Here is a 13028-nt window from a genome sequence, read left to right as displayed (position 1 = left end):
GAAAGAAAGAAAGAAAGAAAGAAAGAAAGAAAGAAAGAAAGAAAGAAAGGGAGGGAGGGAGGGAGGAAGGAAGGAAGGAAGGAAGGAAGAAAGGAAGGAAGGAAGAAAGAAAGAAAGAAAGAGAAAGAAAGAGAAAGAGAGAAAGAAAGAGAGAAAGAGAGAAAGGAGAGAAAGAAAGAAGGAAGGAAAGAAAGAAAGAAAGAAAGAAGGAAAGAAGGAAAGAAAGAAAGAAAGGAAGGAAGGAAGGAAGGAAGAAAGAAAGAAAGAAAGAAAGAAAGAAAGAGAAAGAAAAAGAAAGAAAGGAAGAAAGAAGGAAGAAAGAAAGAAAGAAAGAAAGAGAAAGAAAGAAAGAAAGAAAGAAAAAAGAAAAAGAAAAAAATCCTCCTTTACAGTGATTTGTGAGAAATTCTTAGAAAATCAGATTTCTACGTTCAGGCCAGACTGCCGCAGTCATAGGGAGAGCTTTGGTTTCACGCAGGAAAAGCCCACCTCTTGGGCTTGATGGAGAAGGATGCTGAAGAAGGGATGGATTTGGCTTTGCAATCAAGGTCTGTCAAGGGCACCGAACCAAGGCAGCCCACGAGTTAATCAGGGCAGCTTCCCCACCGGAACCCCCAGTCCCTGCCGGCCTGGATGCCATTGTCACTGCAAAGCCCGAAGGCGACCAGGCTCTGGGGACCCAGAGCAGCGGCTGGAACCTACCGTCCTCGAGGGTGGTGGTGATGACTTCCTGAGAAGAAGGCCCCGTCCCGGCCCGGTTGCAGGCCTGCACCACCAGGCCATACTGGGTGAACTTGTTTAGGTTGCTGAGGGTGTAAATCTCACTGTCCCCCGTGGTGTCAATACTGATGATGTTGAACTGGAAGTTGCCCCCAGTGCTGTACTCGCGGTAACCTATTTGGTAGCCACGGATAATCCCATTTTGCAGATGTTTCTTGGGAGCCTAAACAGGAAAGAGAAGAATCACTAAAGAACACTGTTTGTGATTTGGTAAAAAACAATGTTATTTTCAGATGCTTTAAACCTGTTCGAAAGCTGGTTAATCCTACTGTATACCTATGGCCAAGCTACGAATTATACTCCGTGAATAATTTGGACGTTGAAAAGTTACCAAGTACAATGTGAGTAGCTAAACAATCAAACCAAAAAGAACACTCGAGGTGTGACAAGAGGAAAACCGGCACCTGCCCTCCTCTTAGGCAAATAAAAATGAAATTGAATAAGCGTGGAAATAATCATAACAGGTGTGGCAGTAGTAATAGTAATAGTAGCAGCAAACTCATACCTAGAGGCTGCTCGTGGCCAGGTGCTCTGCCTTTACCTGCGCGAATGAGCCCAACCCTCACTGCAGCCCTGGGACACAGCACCCCCAAGACCTTCATTGACACAGGAGGTCCCACAGACATGAGGGACAGGAGGGGAATCCACCACAGAGCCTGTGCTCCCAGCCCCTCCCGCTCATGCTGCCAGGACAGCCGACTTCTCTAAGTGGTGGGGAAGTTTGGAAAGATGGATTGCGTCTGTGGTACCTCTGCCTACACCAACCATCACCTGGGGAGACTGATGTTCGTGTTTTCACCCAGCAAAATCTACGGAACTCTGCCACATTGTTCCAGGCACTGGGGAACAGAAGTGATTTTTAAAAAAGGTCCCTGCCCTCATGGAGCTTATACTCTAATGAAATATTCCAGAACAAAGGTGTTTGCACGTCGAAAGCTGGATGTGAAGGGGAGTCCACCCCTGGCAGGAAGGCAAAGCTCTTTCATTAAGGCCTGAATCATTCGGGGATCATTTTATGGTGATTTAAGATGGGCAAGGTGAGGCTAGAGTTACGAGTCAAAAACAGAACAGTTTTCGCTGACATGTTGGACTTTTTAAGAATCCAGACTTTTTTCAAGTATGTTTTAAGAACAGCATCAAAGTGATGCTCTAAAGTAATAAAGGTGTGGTAGGCTTTCAGGCAATCAACAGCTGTGTGTGTGTGTGCGTGTGTGTTGAGTGTGTGTATTTGTATTATGTCTCTGTGTGCATATGTGTGAGCAGATATGTGTATGTATGTGCATGTGTATGTGTACATGTGTATTTCAGTACAAACCGTGGATTAAGTTCTCTTGGGGCTCTGAAAAGCTTTCTGAAAATGCTTACAATCCCATTGGAGAGAGGAAATACGCACTCAGGAAACTGCAGAGAAATCTGAAGTGTTCAGGTGTGTGGTACTGGACCGTGAAGGCCAGCAGGCTTCTCGAAAGTGGCAAAATGAGCGTGGCCTGAAGTAGTCAGAAGATGCTGACAGCAGGCGGGGCTGGAGGGATGGCCAGGGCTCCGGAAGGGGAGGGAGGGTGTTGGGTGGGAGAGACAGAGCAGTTGGAATGGATTGGCGGGGGGGGATGCTGAATGCCCAGGGGTGAGGAATGGCAGACAGAGAGGATGTGCCCAGGATGGGGGTGGGGTGAGGCTGGACCACCAGCAGGAAGAAGGCAGAAGAAGGTCGGGACAGACAGAACCATGAACGAATTCAGCAGATGCCTGTGGATTACCTACCACGCCAGCCCCTCGCGGCATGAATGTCGCCAGCTGTCTTTGGGTGTTTGTCTGAGTTATACAAGAGCAGTAAAATCACATTTCCTTTTTCAGGCGAGTTTCCTCATTTATGGTTTTCTTGGATGCCACTGCCTTTCTCAACAACTCGTCTGATTTCAGGCATTTACCTGGTGCTAATAGGTATCAAAGAAACAGCCTGGAAACCATTACTTCTTCAGTCAAGTTGGCAGTCAGACGTTGACACAAAAGCACACCGCTTTCTTATTATAAGCAAGTGTCTATGCGCTCCTGCTTTTGCATTGGCGAACTACAACTTTTCACTCTGATTTAAAATTGGATCCAAAGATTTCAGATGTCGAGAATTCCATTACCTGGAATTTGTTTTACCTAAACCACTGAATTGCATTTGTATCATTGCACTAATTAGCAAAATCAATTTCCCTCCAAAAGCCATGGATAAGTCAAATATAAAACAAAGATATTTCTCCTATTTCACAAAGCTTTTTAATGTTTAATATGGTCACCCAAATATAAAGGACTTTTTAAATTTAAAAAACATTCTAATTTTTCAACGGGCTCCCTGTGACGATTTAAGTCTCCCTAAGGTGCCAAGTCAGGATCCCAGGACGGGAGCTATGGAGTCTGATCAGGTAGGGGGTGTAGGGAGTGGAGGCAAATGCCCATGAGAAAATGTTCACTCACAGTGCCCAATTCAGCTGAATCTTCTACAAGCAGAGGGACCTGCTGGCTGACATTTCCCTTCCTGGGTTTGGGGGGATTAATCATGCCCGTGATTTGGTTGCACAGATAGGTGGGTGGAGAAATCTTCCTTTTTTCACTTTCTGAGGGTGAAAACACATTCTAACTGCTTAAATAGGATAGGCAACACAGCGGGTTTTGTCCTGTTCAGTTTAAATATTTTGTACAAAAGAAATAGAACATCCTTTACATTTTTCTTAGAACTAAATTTTAGTCCTGCTAATTCTGGAGTGACACGAAGGTTATTTTTGTTTATTAGATTCTTCTGCAAAATATTTTGTAGAAAATTATTTTAGTGTTTTTTTTTTGTAATAATAAAAGTATACAGCCACCATTCCTATGTAATCACTCTTCAAATTCTGATATGTTTTTTTCTCTAAGTGAAATTGAAGTTTGGTTTTCACATGGTTGTCTTCATACTCTACAATTTAGTGACTGATTATTTTTATTTAATATGTTATTATGATCATACTTTCATGTTTACTTCCAGTTTTTAAAAATCATATTCCATGTTTTATTGACTCATTTTTCCAACAATGTTGTTTGGGATATTGTTTTGTAACTTATTTCCTACCACAAATGAACCTCTGTGATACAGTGCATCTGTTTTTAAGTTTGTTTATTGGGCTGAAGTCCCAGAAGTGGGACTTACTGGGTATCTTATTTCAAAAAGGTTGTGTTTCAGTTGACTGTTAATGAGATAGGATTTTTTGGTTATTATTCTTTTAGATATGAAATCCAATATGGTAATGCAAGGGACTGTGTTTACCACAAGAAACAAAGAAGAGAGCTCTCCTTTCTTAATATTTCTTTCTTAATATTCTGATTTTGAAGAGATATGTATGAATAGAGTGGTGAGTTATTTGAAGGTAGCAGTGGTTTCACACATTTCTTTCCAGGGCTCTAATACAATCGCTAGTTATCATGCAGAATGAATTGTTGCACCTGAGAAAGAAGCGATGGATTTTTCTTACAAATGAAATATGCACTTTTGATTTCACAGCATGCGGGCCCTAAGAGGTTTTGAAAACCATCTAAAAAGGATTGTGTTGGGGGAGAAATGGGGAGTGAATACTAATGGGTATGGGCTTTGTTGTGAGTGATGAAAATTATCTAAAATTAGATTCTGGTGATGGCTGCACATCTCTGTAAACATACAAAACAACATGGAATCGTACACTTAAAACAGCAAATGTGATGGTATGTTAATTTCATCCCAATAAAGCTGTTTTCATAAAAGTTAGTGTGCTGAAATCATCTCTCGGTTATTTCTCTTTCTAATTCAGTTACAACAGTAGCTTCCTTCACCACGACCACGGTGAATACCACCAATCAATACTCACCACCTCTACCACCACATCTTCACCATCACCATCACCACTACCTACATGCACACCGCCCTCCCTTACCACCTCCACTACCTCATGCCCCCAAGACAACCATCCCCGTACATCACTGCCACCAACTCCATCACCTGCATCATCACCATCACCACCACCACCTCCATCACCATCATCACCACTACCTCCATCACCATTATCATCACCACCTTCATCACTGCCACCGCCTCCATCACCTGCATCATCACCATCATCACCACCATCTCCATCACCATCATCACCATCACCACCATTACCCTATGCCACGGCCACCTCTCCCACCTTTACCACCATCCTTATCACCTCCTCCATCAATAAATCACTGCCATGCCTCCAATACATCCACCACCATCACCACTGACATAAACATCACCCTAAGTATCACTGTTACCACCATCACCTCCAACACTAACTCAGGGCCAAAATCACTACCACCAGTTACTACTAACCCTCCACCACCTCCAACACCTCCATCACCTTCACCTGTTGAGCACTTGCTTTTCCCAATCAGTGTAATAGGTGAGATGTATATCTCCCCATTTATCTTCACAACAACCCCAAGAAGTCTCATTATCCTTCTTTACAGATGAAGAAGGTAAGTGTAGAGTTGGAATTCTAACCTAGGTTTTTCCAAGAGATGTATTTAGTTTCCACCACTCACAGAGCCCCAGATAACTCTTCTCCTTTTTGCAGCGCTTGCTAATTAGGTTTGTAAAGTTACACTAAGCAAAACATTTTTAATCAAAGAAAAATCTAGCAAATCACATGAAGAGAAAGTATTGTTTTCATGCACAAAAGTAAGCAAAAATTCTAACTGTAACAGGCAAAGTTTAAGTTCTACTATTCATTTGTAGGTTGAATAGTCAGATGTAAATTTAGGAATGTGTTAACGTTAAAGCAATTCTTGAGGACATATTAGAAAACAGATCTCTTTTAAAAATCCATAAGTGCAGGGATTTTGTACACTAAGTGCAGGGAATTTAAGGGCTGTGGCGCAAGTTCCAACTTTTTTTGAAGTGACTCTGGGGACCTCTCTGAGTTACATGAACAACAAGCCAGCAGGGGACGTGGGTATGGACCAGTGGAAGCACTTCAATCCATTTGTCTGGTAGTGGGCTTCATATCGCCCGAAGACAAGTTAGTACATAATACCCCTTACTTTAAAAGTTGTTTTGGATGATACATTTCTGCTTGGAGCATGTGTCTACTTGGAATAAAGGGAAACAGTTGGCTGATGTACAAAGAGAGACCATCCAGGTGGGAAGGCAGTTGAGGATACTGTTCTCTGGCTGTTCAACAGCCTCAAAGAACAACTGATTAAGTGGGTCAAAAATAATTGTTTGCTTTCATGAAACTAAGAGAATGGAGTTAATGTTGGGGTAGGAAGAAACGTAGAAGAAGGAATCAGGTAGGGGTCTTGAAACACATTTTGAATCTGGGTTGCAAGATACTGGAGAAGACAAGTATCCTAAGAAGCCACTTTGATCATGCCCCCCCTCTCCCCCAATCTCAACAGTGCCTGTTGTAAGATTTGAGCCCTACAGGAGTCTTTCCAGACTAATGTCTCCTGGATGTCCCTCCACCTAGGATTCTCTTTGACTGCTTGATTAAGCGTGGGTATTCCAACTCTCTTACACTTTCTCATCTCATGAAAGCCCCAGTCAGAGAATGCACTTCTTCCTTTGTTCCACTATCAATACATGACTCACTCCATGGCCAGCTCCACGTCCAACTCATTGGGGAGCCTCCTTTGACTATCTCCATCCAAGGAGTCCTCTCCTTCCTCTGGTCTCCACTGGCACTCACCCAACCACCATCAGCTCAGCAAGAATTGGCCACTTCCATCTCCTCTATGGTCACCATTAACATATCAAATGTCTGGTCTCCAAGAACTTGACTGCAAGCGCCAAGAGCACAAGAGTTCCTAAAAAAATGTTTGAAATCTGACCCACTGCCCTGTCCAAATCAAGACTTCAGCACAGTGGACATTCTCAAAAAATTTATTGTAGATAAAGAAGACAATGGTTCTGAGCATTTATGAGGTGTAAAAAAATGATGGGTAAGAATGACCTAAGATTTATATCTTACTGAATAAAGATCTAATGGGCAGGGTATAAAGACGGAAGAGATGCCTGGACTCCAGACCAAGGATGCAGCTGTTGATCAGAGGCCTGGGTCAGTCAGTTCAGAGGGAGCTCTCAGGCAGTGTGCCCCAGCCTGGACGTGTGAGTTCAAGTTGAGAGCTGGCTTCCGTGCTGTCATGTAGCATGGCGGCCAACCTATCAAGATGGGAGATTTAGGCAGCATTGGGAGGGGTCCATTTCATTTCCTAGACCCCATCAGGGAGGAAAATAGCTTCTGAAGAGCCATTTTATCTGGACAATGTTGTCCATTTTTGTTTCCTGCTTAAAACAAGGATTGCAGAGTTTATGCACTCGTCATCCAGCCAGTGGGTCACACATGCTTACAATAAGGATCACTGAAGACCGACCAACAGATTTATAGCAAACCTCTCCTGGCAACCAGCCCTTTTAATGCATATTAGAGGAAGACGTTGGAAAGTAAGTGATTGGGGGAAAGCAAAAAAGCTAAAGTGAAGAAGGGCTCCCTTCACTCCATAGTCAAGAATTCAACAGTCTGAGTGTCTTTCCATGCAGGATGATGTTGTCATTTACAGATGACTTTGATATGTGAGTGTTCTGGTTTTACCTTTTCTCAAAGCCCTTTGAATGCACTACTATTCTAAGAGAAGGCCTTAGCTATCCACTGTTGTGTTTTTCTTGTGAGGATTCATTGTTTTCCCATGTTGAAATTTCCTCTTCCTTTCCTTCGCCTTTGCATCCAGGAATGATCCAGATTTCTTTTCATTTGTCTCATTTATCTGCTGTCTGTGGTCCTCTCTTTCTCCCCTTCCAGCCCTGACTTTGTTTTTTCTCCTGTGGTTTCCCTAAACAGCTTTCTTTCACATCTGTTGAGGAGCCCCTTCTCCAGCCTCCAAATCCCCCCCAGCCCTCACTTTCTTTAAGAAACCATCTCTTTTGATCTCCATGACAACAGGAGCCCCGTGTCAATTTCCTCGTGTGGTTTGCAAGTGCCTGCATTTTACATGTCCGCCCGAATCAGCCTGCGAGCCACCTGTGGCAGATTCTCCGCTCTTTACAGGGAGGGTAGAAACAGGGATGAGCAAATGCTCAGGGCACCAGTGTGGCTGTGAGTGATTAGAACAAGCAGCTCATCTTCAGAAAACCACCAGCCAGGTCCTGTTTCTGGCACGCTCCCCTCCCCCTCCTCACTGCTGGCGGGCGGACTTTCCTCAATGTCAGGGTCCATCCGCTGACCTGGAGAGCCCAAGGCGTCCACTGCAGAATCCTGCATTCTGGGAACACTGCGTCACTCCGACGTGTGGAGTAATTCAGTTGAAAAATGATTTGAAACGTTTCCTTTTAGATTCCTCCAAATTCACTTAAAATGTAGTCTGTCCTCATTTCCCTTTTATTACAGGGGTGGGGGACTGTCTGTTTCATCTCTGTGTGCTTCCTCCAGCCCCTTTCCCTGCTCCCCAATATAAACAGCATGAGCTCCATAACTTGTTCAGTGAATGGATGCATTAACTGTAACAGCCAGCAGCTGGTGCCTCTTCTATACAAGGCATTGCGTGCAGGGAAGATGTGCAGCGAATCCGTGAGTAAAGTGGAAAGTGATGATGGCAGTGGTGAAGATTTGCACAAGGGACTGTGGAAGGGAAAAGGAAGAGATGCCTTTTCCAAATGGGTGCAGGAGGACTCCCAGAGAAGGGGGGCAATGTTATAGGAAAGTAATCAGTGGACCTGGCTGCAGGTGGTGAGGGAATAAGAGATGGCTCAGGAATGGAGAGCAGCTCCAGCGACCCTTCAGGGAGGTATATGAGGTGACTGGGTAGTGGTGGAGTGAGTGTAGGAAACCTAGGGAAATGCTGGGGCCCCACCCAGACCTGCTGACTCAGAAACACATGCTGGCTACAGGGAGAGCGTGCTGGTCTGTGTTTTAATAAGCCCTCCCTGGGACGCTGAGCAAGCTCCAGTCTGAGAACCACTGTGGTTGTCGCTCAAAGTCATTAAAAGGTTTAGGACTGGCCTCACTTGGGATGGACTTTCGTTAAAAAGCAACGGCTGCACATTCCCCAATGTTTCAGGTCACCAATAACCCATTTTCCTGGTCTCTGCAGAACAGAAGGGATTGAACGCAAATAGGACCATAAGCCCTCTGTGGTCCGGGAGTCACACAGCAACAAAGGGACCTCTTCACAGGGGGGCCGGGGTGGAGGGGAAACAGCTGCCTTGCTGGACAGAGCCCTGCTTGGGCTCCCCAGTCCCCGTGGATGGACGGCACAGCCTCTCTGGATGAATGGACCGTGGGTTCTCAGGGAGAGATGGCAGACAGAGGAGGAGTCTTACGTCGTTGCTTCAAAGCACATTTTCCTTCCTGTCTCTCTCCTTGGGTTGGCCCTCCACGGCCACTCTGCCATCCACGGGGGCTCTAAGCTCATTCTCGGCATTGTAGGTCTCCTACAAGGGATACGTGCGGCCATGTGGCTCCCCCCTCAATGTTATTGTTCGTCAAGGGACAGGTAAAGAGCCAAGGGGCCACGTGGTGTGAAATAAAAAGTGGACACGTGATCTGATGATGAGACACGCTTAAGTTACGATGAATGACAAAGTGTTTGAAGTGTGTACTATCTGGAGAGGCCAAGAACTTGGAATTGGAGCTGGATGGTCACCGTAGTCTAGTCAGACTTGGCGGAGGAAATGGTGACCAAGGGTGTGCGTTGGCTTGGAACACAAACGCAGAATTTTAGAAACATTTTGGAGAATATTGTGGGATGAACTTAAGGCTAACTTCTGTACAAGAGGGTGCCATTTTTTCAATTTCTAAACTGTAGGGTAGCTCCCATTTCATTCACTCATTCACTCATTCATTCATTCATCCCACCAACAAACATTTGTTGAGTAGCTACTCTTGTTAAAACCCTCCGTTTTTGAATTTTTCCGTCCTTTGCAAATCCCATTCTCTGGTAGCCACACAGAGCATTTCTCACCAGCCATAAAGGCTTATCCAGTGGTTGCTGCTGACGCCTTAACAAAGGAATTCACAGAACATATGCAGACTAGGATTGGGTTTACCTATCAGCTCTGAGGTCTCTAGGGACATCCCCCACCTAACATCAGGGCCGCTAGATGCTGTGCATCCTTCTTAAGGTCCTACGTCCAACTCAGGTAGCTGGTAAGGAGGGCACGGTGGCTTCCGAAGCTCAGAGAAGCTAGAGAAGACTTCTGAGAAAGAGACTTTGCCAGAAGGGTGATGGCTCAGTGTGCCAGAGCTTGGGAGTGGAATCAATCAGAAGTGACAAGGAGAGGGAGGTGCCCTGGGCTCAGAGCAGGGGAAGAGCAGGGAGGGGGTGAGGAGGGGGGCTGTGGAAGTTTCCATGGGCCAACAAGGGGTGTAGCCAAGGCCCAGCCAGGAAAGAATCCACCTAGAGACTCTGAGGTTCTGGGAGGCTGGTCCGGTACCTCTGAGCCTGCAGGTAACGGGAATTTAGGGAAAACAGGGTTTTGGTTTTGATGCCAAGAGGCAGTGTGTACTAGTCTGTGAGTGTGAAGGCTGGGGTCCTAGCTATTTAGTGGCAGCTGAGCGATCCCAAAGGACTTGGCTTCCCCCATGCAGACAGGGGTATCCAGCCAAGAGGAACTCCCCTGCAGGGAAGGGGTGCCCCCGTGGATGGCAGAGTGGCCATGGAGGGCCGGATGGACCCATCAGTAGGCCACAGAGATTTAGGGGGCCACATCTGACCCAGACCTGCTAAGCTAGTGCAAGAGGCAGGGAAGAGTCCCACAGTGCTTTAAATCTCTGCCCAGGGGACCAATGAACAGGCAGCTATCGTGACGAGTTTCAATTGTACGTGGCTGCTTCTTTTGGTATCATCTTGGTTTATTAAACATGGTTGGCAAACTGTGGTCCTGGGACCAGGTCCTTTAGCCACTTGTTTTTATATGGCTCTTAGCGAAGAATGTACATATTTTTTACATATTTTTAAATGACTGCAAAAAATCAAAAGAGAAAGACTAGTATGTGACATGTGAAAATTATACGTGCTTCAAATGTCAGTGGGGCTGAGTCAGGTTCTACTGGAGCCCAGCTGCACCCACCCAGCTGCGTATCTGCCGTGTCTGCTTCTGAGCTACAGTGGCAGAGTTGAGGGGCAGTGACAGAGACCTCATGGCCCACAGAGTCTAGATTATTTGCTTTCTGGCCCTTGACAGGAACAGGTTGCAGACCCCTGTAGGACACAGTGTTGTGGACAGAGCTGCCTGCAGGGTGAGATCCACTCTGTGGGCTGGAGGTTGAGGGCAGGGAGGGATGTGGGGAGATTATCAACGGTGGAAGGAGAAGCACCTCCGAGAGAGGGGGTGTTGGAGAAAGCCCAGGGTTTGGACCAAAGGGGAGTCAGTGACCCTCCCTGCTGGGATGTCAAAGTTCTAGCCTGTGTTCTATCAGAAGACAAAGAATGCCTGCATCCACAGTGGACCTTTGGTCCGGGATATGGTACCTGCCACCTACACCTCAGTGATGGTCCTAAGCATAAGCAAAGGATGGCATTGCTCCTGCAGAGCTAAGTAGAGTCTCTTGTCTGTTCTTGGGTAATGAAAGTCTTTGGCCTCAATTAAAGGCATCAACACTCATGAATGGGTAATGGAGGAAAAGAACATTGAAAAGCATCCAATAGGCTACTCTGCCCTGTCAGGAACATGCTAGAAGCATTTGGACAAGGGGCCCCCCCAAGGAAAGCTCTGGTCTGAAGTGGGGGGATGGGCCTGACACATTCCCAGGAGCAAGGAGAGCCAGTGATTCTGTCCAGACCCCCGGGAGTGACACCACACTTTCCCTGCGTCGTATTTTCCTTCTCTGCGAATTCTCACTTCTAGGAGTCACTGAGAACATGCCTCCAGAATTCTTCTGTTATTTATATAAAGACAGGGCTTATTCCCACTTTAGATTGTGACAGGGAGGGGAAATGAGAATGAAAATATACTTTTAAAAAGTAGCATTATTCTATTTCCTGTATTTCTGTGATTCCTCAAAGCACAAAAACCATTTATGTTTGGACTCAACATTTTCAAAAGAATGTACCAATGGAAGGACTCCATCACAGGAACTGAAAGGATGTAAAATCAGTTTTCAAAAATTTTAATACAAAGAGGAGATTGACCTTTAAAAAAACTGTGGAAGGTTACCTAGAAATAGAGTTAGTTGGTTACATCTTAGTGCATTAAATTAAATATATTTGTATTAGTGAAATGAATCCGAAAGCATATGTTGTATTTTTCTGTCCTACCCCATGTAACCGTGAAAATGGAATGTGGAAATTAGATGCCCAAAGTCTCCCAAGGCAGCTGACTCCTGCTTTCCTGGCTGGAGTTCTTCCTGCAACAGACCCAGAAGAACTTGGTCCAGCCTATTTTAAATGATAAAAGTAACATCGCATTCCTTCCCTTATCTTAGGAGACATGTCCATATTGGACAGATGTTTTCCTTTTATTCTTTGATTTTTCATTCTAACACCTGTGCCCCTTTTACTAATTTATCTACCCTATTTGATTTCTCTGATAAGATGGGAAATGTCATCAGCAAGATGGCTTAATGATGGCTTTCTAAGAAAATTAAGCACATTAGTAAATCAATGAAGGTAGAACATACCCTCACACCATATACAAAAATACTCAAAATGGCTTTAAGACTTAAACATAAGACATGACACCATAACACTCCTAGCAGAGAACATAGGCAAAATATTCTCCAACATAAATCACAGCAATGTTTTCTTAGGTCAGTCTGCCAAGGCAATAGAAATAAAAGCAAAAATAAACAAATGGGACTTAATCAAACTTACAAGCTTTTGAACAGCAAGGGAAATGAAAAGACAACCTACAGGATGGGAGAAAATATTTGCAAACAATGTGACCAACAAGGGCTTAATTTTCAAAATATGCAAGCAGCTCATACAACTCAACAACAACAAAAAACAAACAACCTAATCGAAAAATGGGCAGAAGAACTAAATACATATTTCTCTAAAGAAGACATACAGATGGCCAACAGGCACATGCTCAACGTTACTAATTATTAGAGAAATGCAAATCAAAACTACAGTGAGATAGCACCTCACACTGGTCAGAATGGCCATCATTAAAATGTCTACAAACAACAGATTCCGGAGAGGGAGAAAAGGGAACCTTTTTCTCAAGGAAATGTTAAGTGGGTGCAGCCATTGTGCAAAACAGCATGGAGGTTCCTCAAAAAAACTAAAAACAGAGC

The 13028-nt window shown here is 44.8% G+C and overlaps 1 protein-coding gene across 1 annotated transcript in view; it reads right to left on the bottom strand.

The window, feature by feature from the left end:
• Positions 1 to 13028, bottom strand: part of DSCAM (DS cell adhesion molecule) — a 744700-nt gene that overhangs the window by 106962 nt on the left and 624710 nt on the right. The window contains exon 19 of the mRNA XM_029214644.1: positions 703 to 943. Coding sequence (XP_029070477.1) covers positions 703 to 943 — 241 coding nt within the window. The remainder of the gene's footprint in view (positions 1 to 702; positions 944 to 13028) is intronic.

The sequence above is a fragment of the Monodon monoceros genome, unplaced genomic scaffold (assembly GCF_005190385.1).
Source record: "Monodon monoceros isolate NGI ecotype Baffin Bay Population unplaced genomic scaffold, NGI_Narwhal_1 Super_Scaffold_11, whole genome shotgun sequence".
In the NCBI taxonomy this organism is placed as follows: Eukaryota; Metazoa; Chordata; class Mammalia; order Artiodactyla; family Monodontidae; genus Monodon; species Monodon monoceros.
Note: the sequence above shows the minus strand (reverse complement) of the source record. Positions and strands in the feature narration are given on the sequence as shown.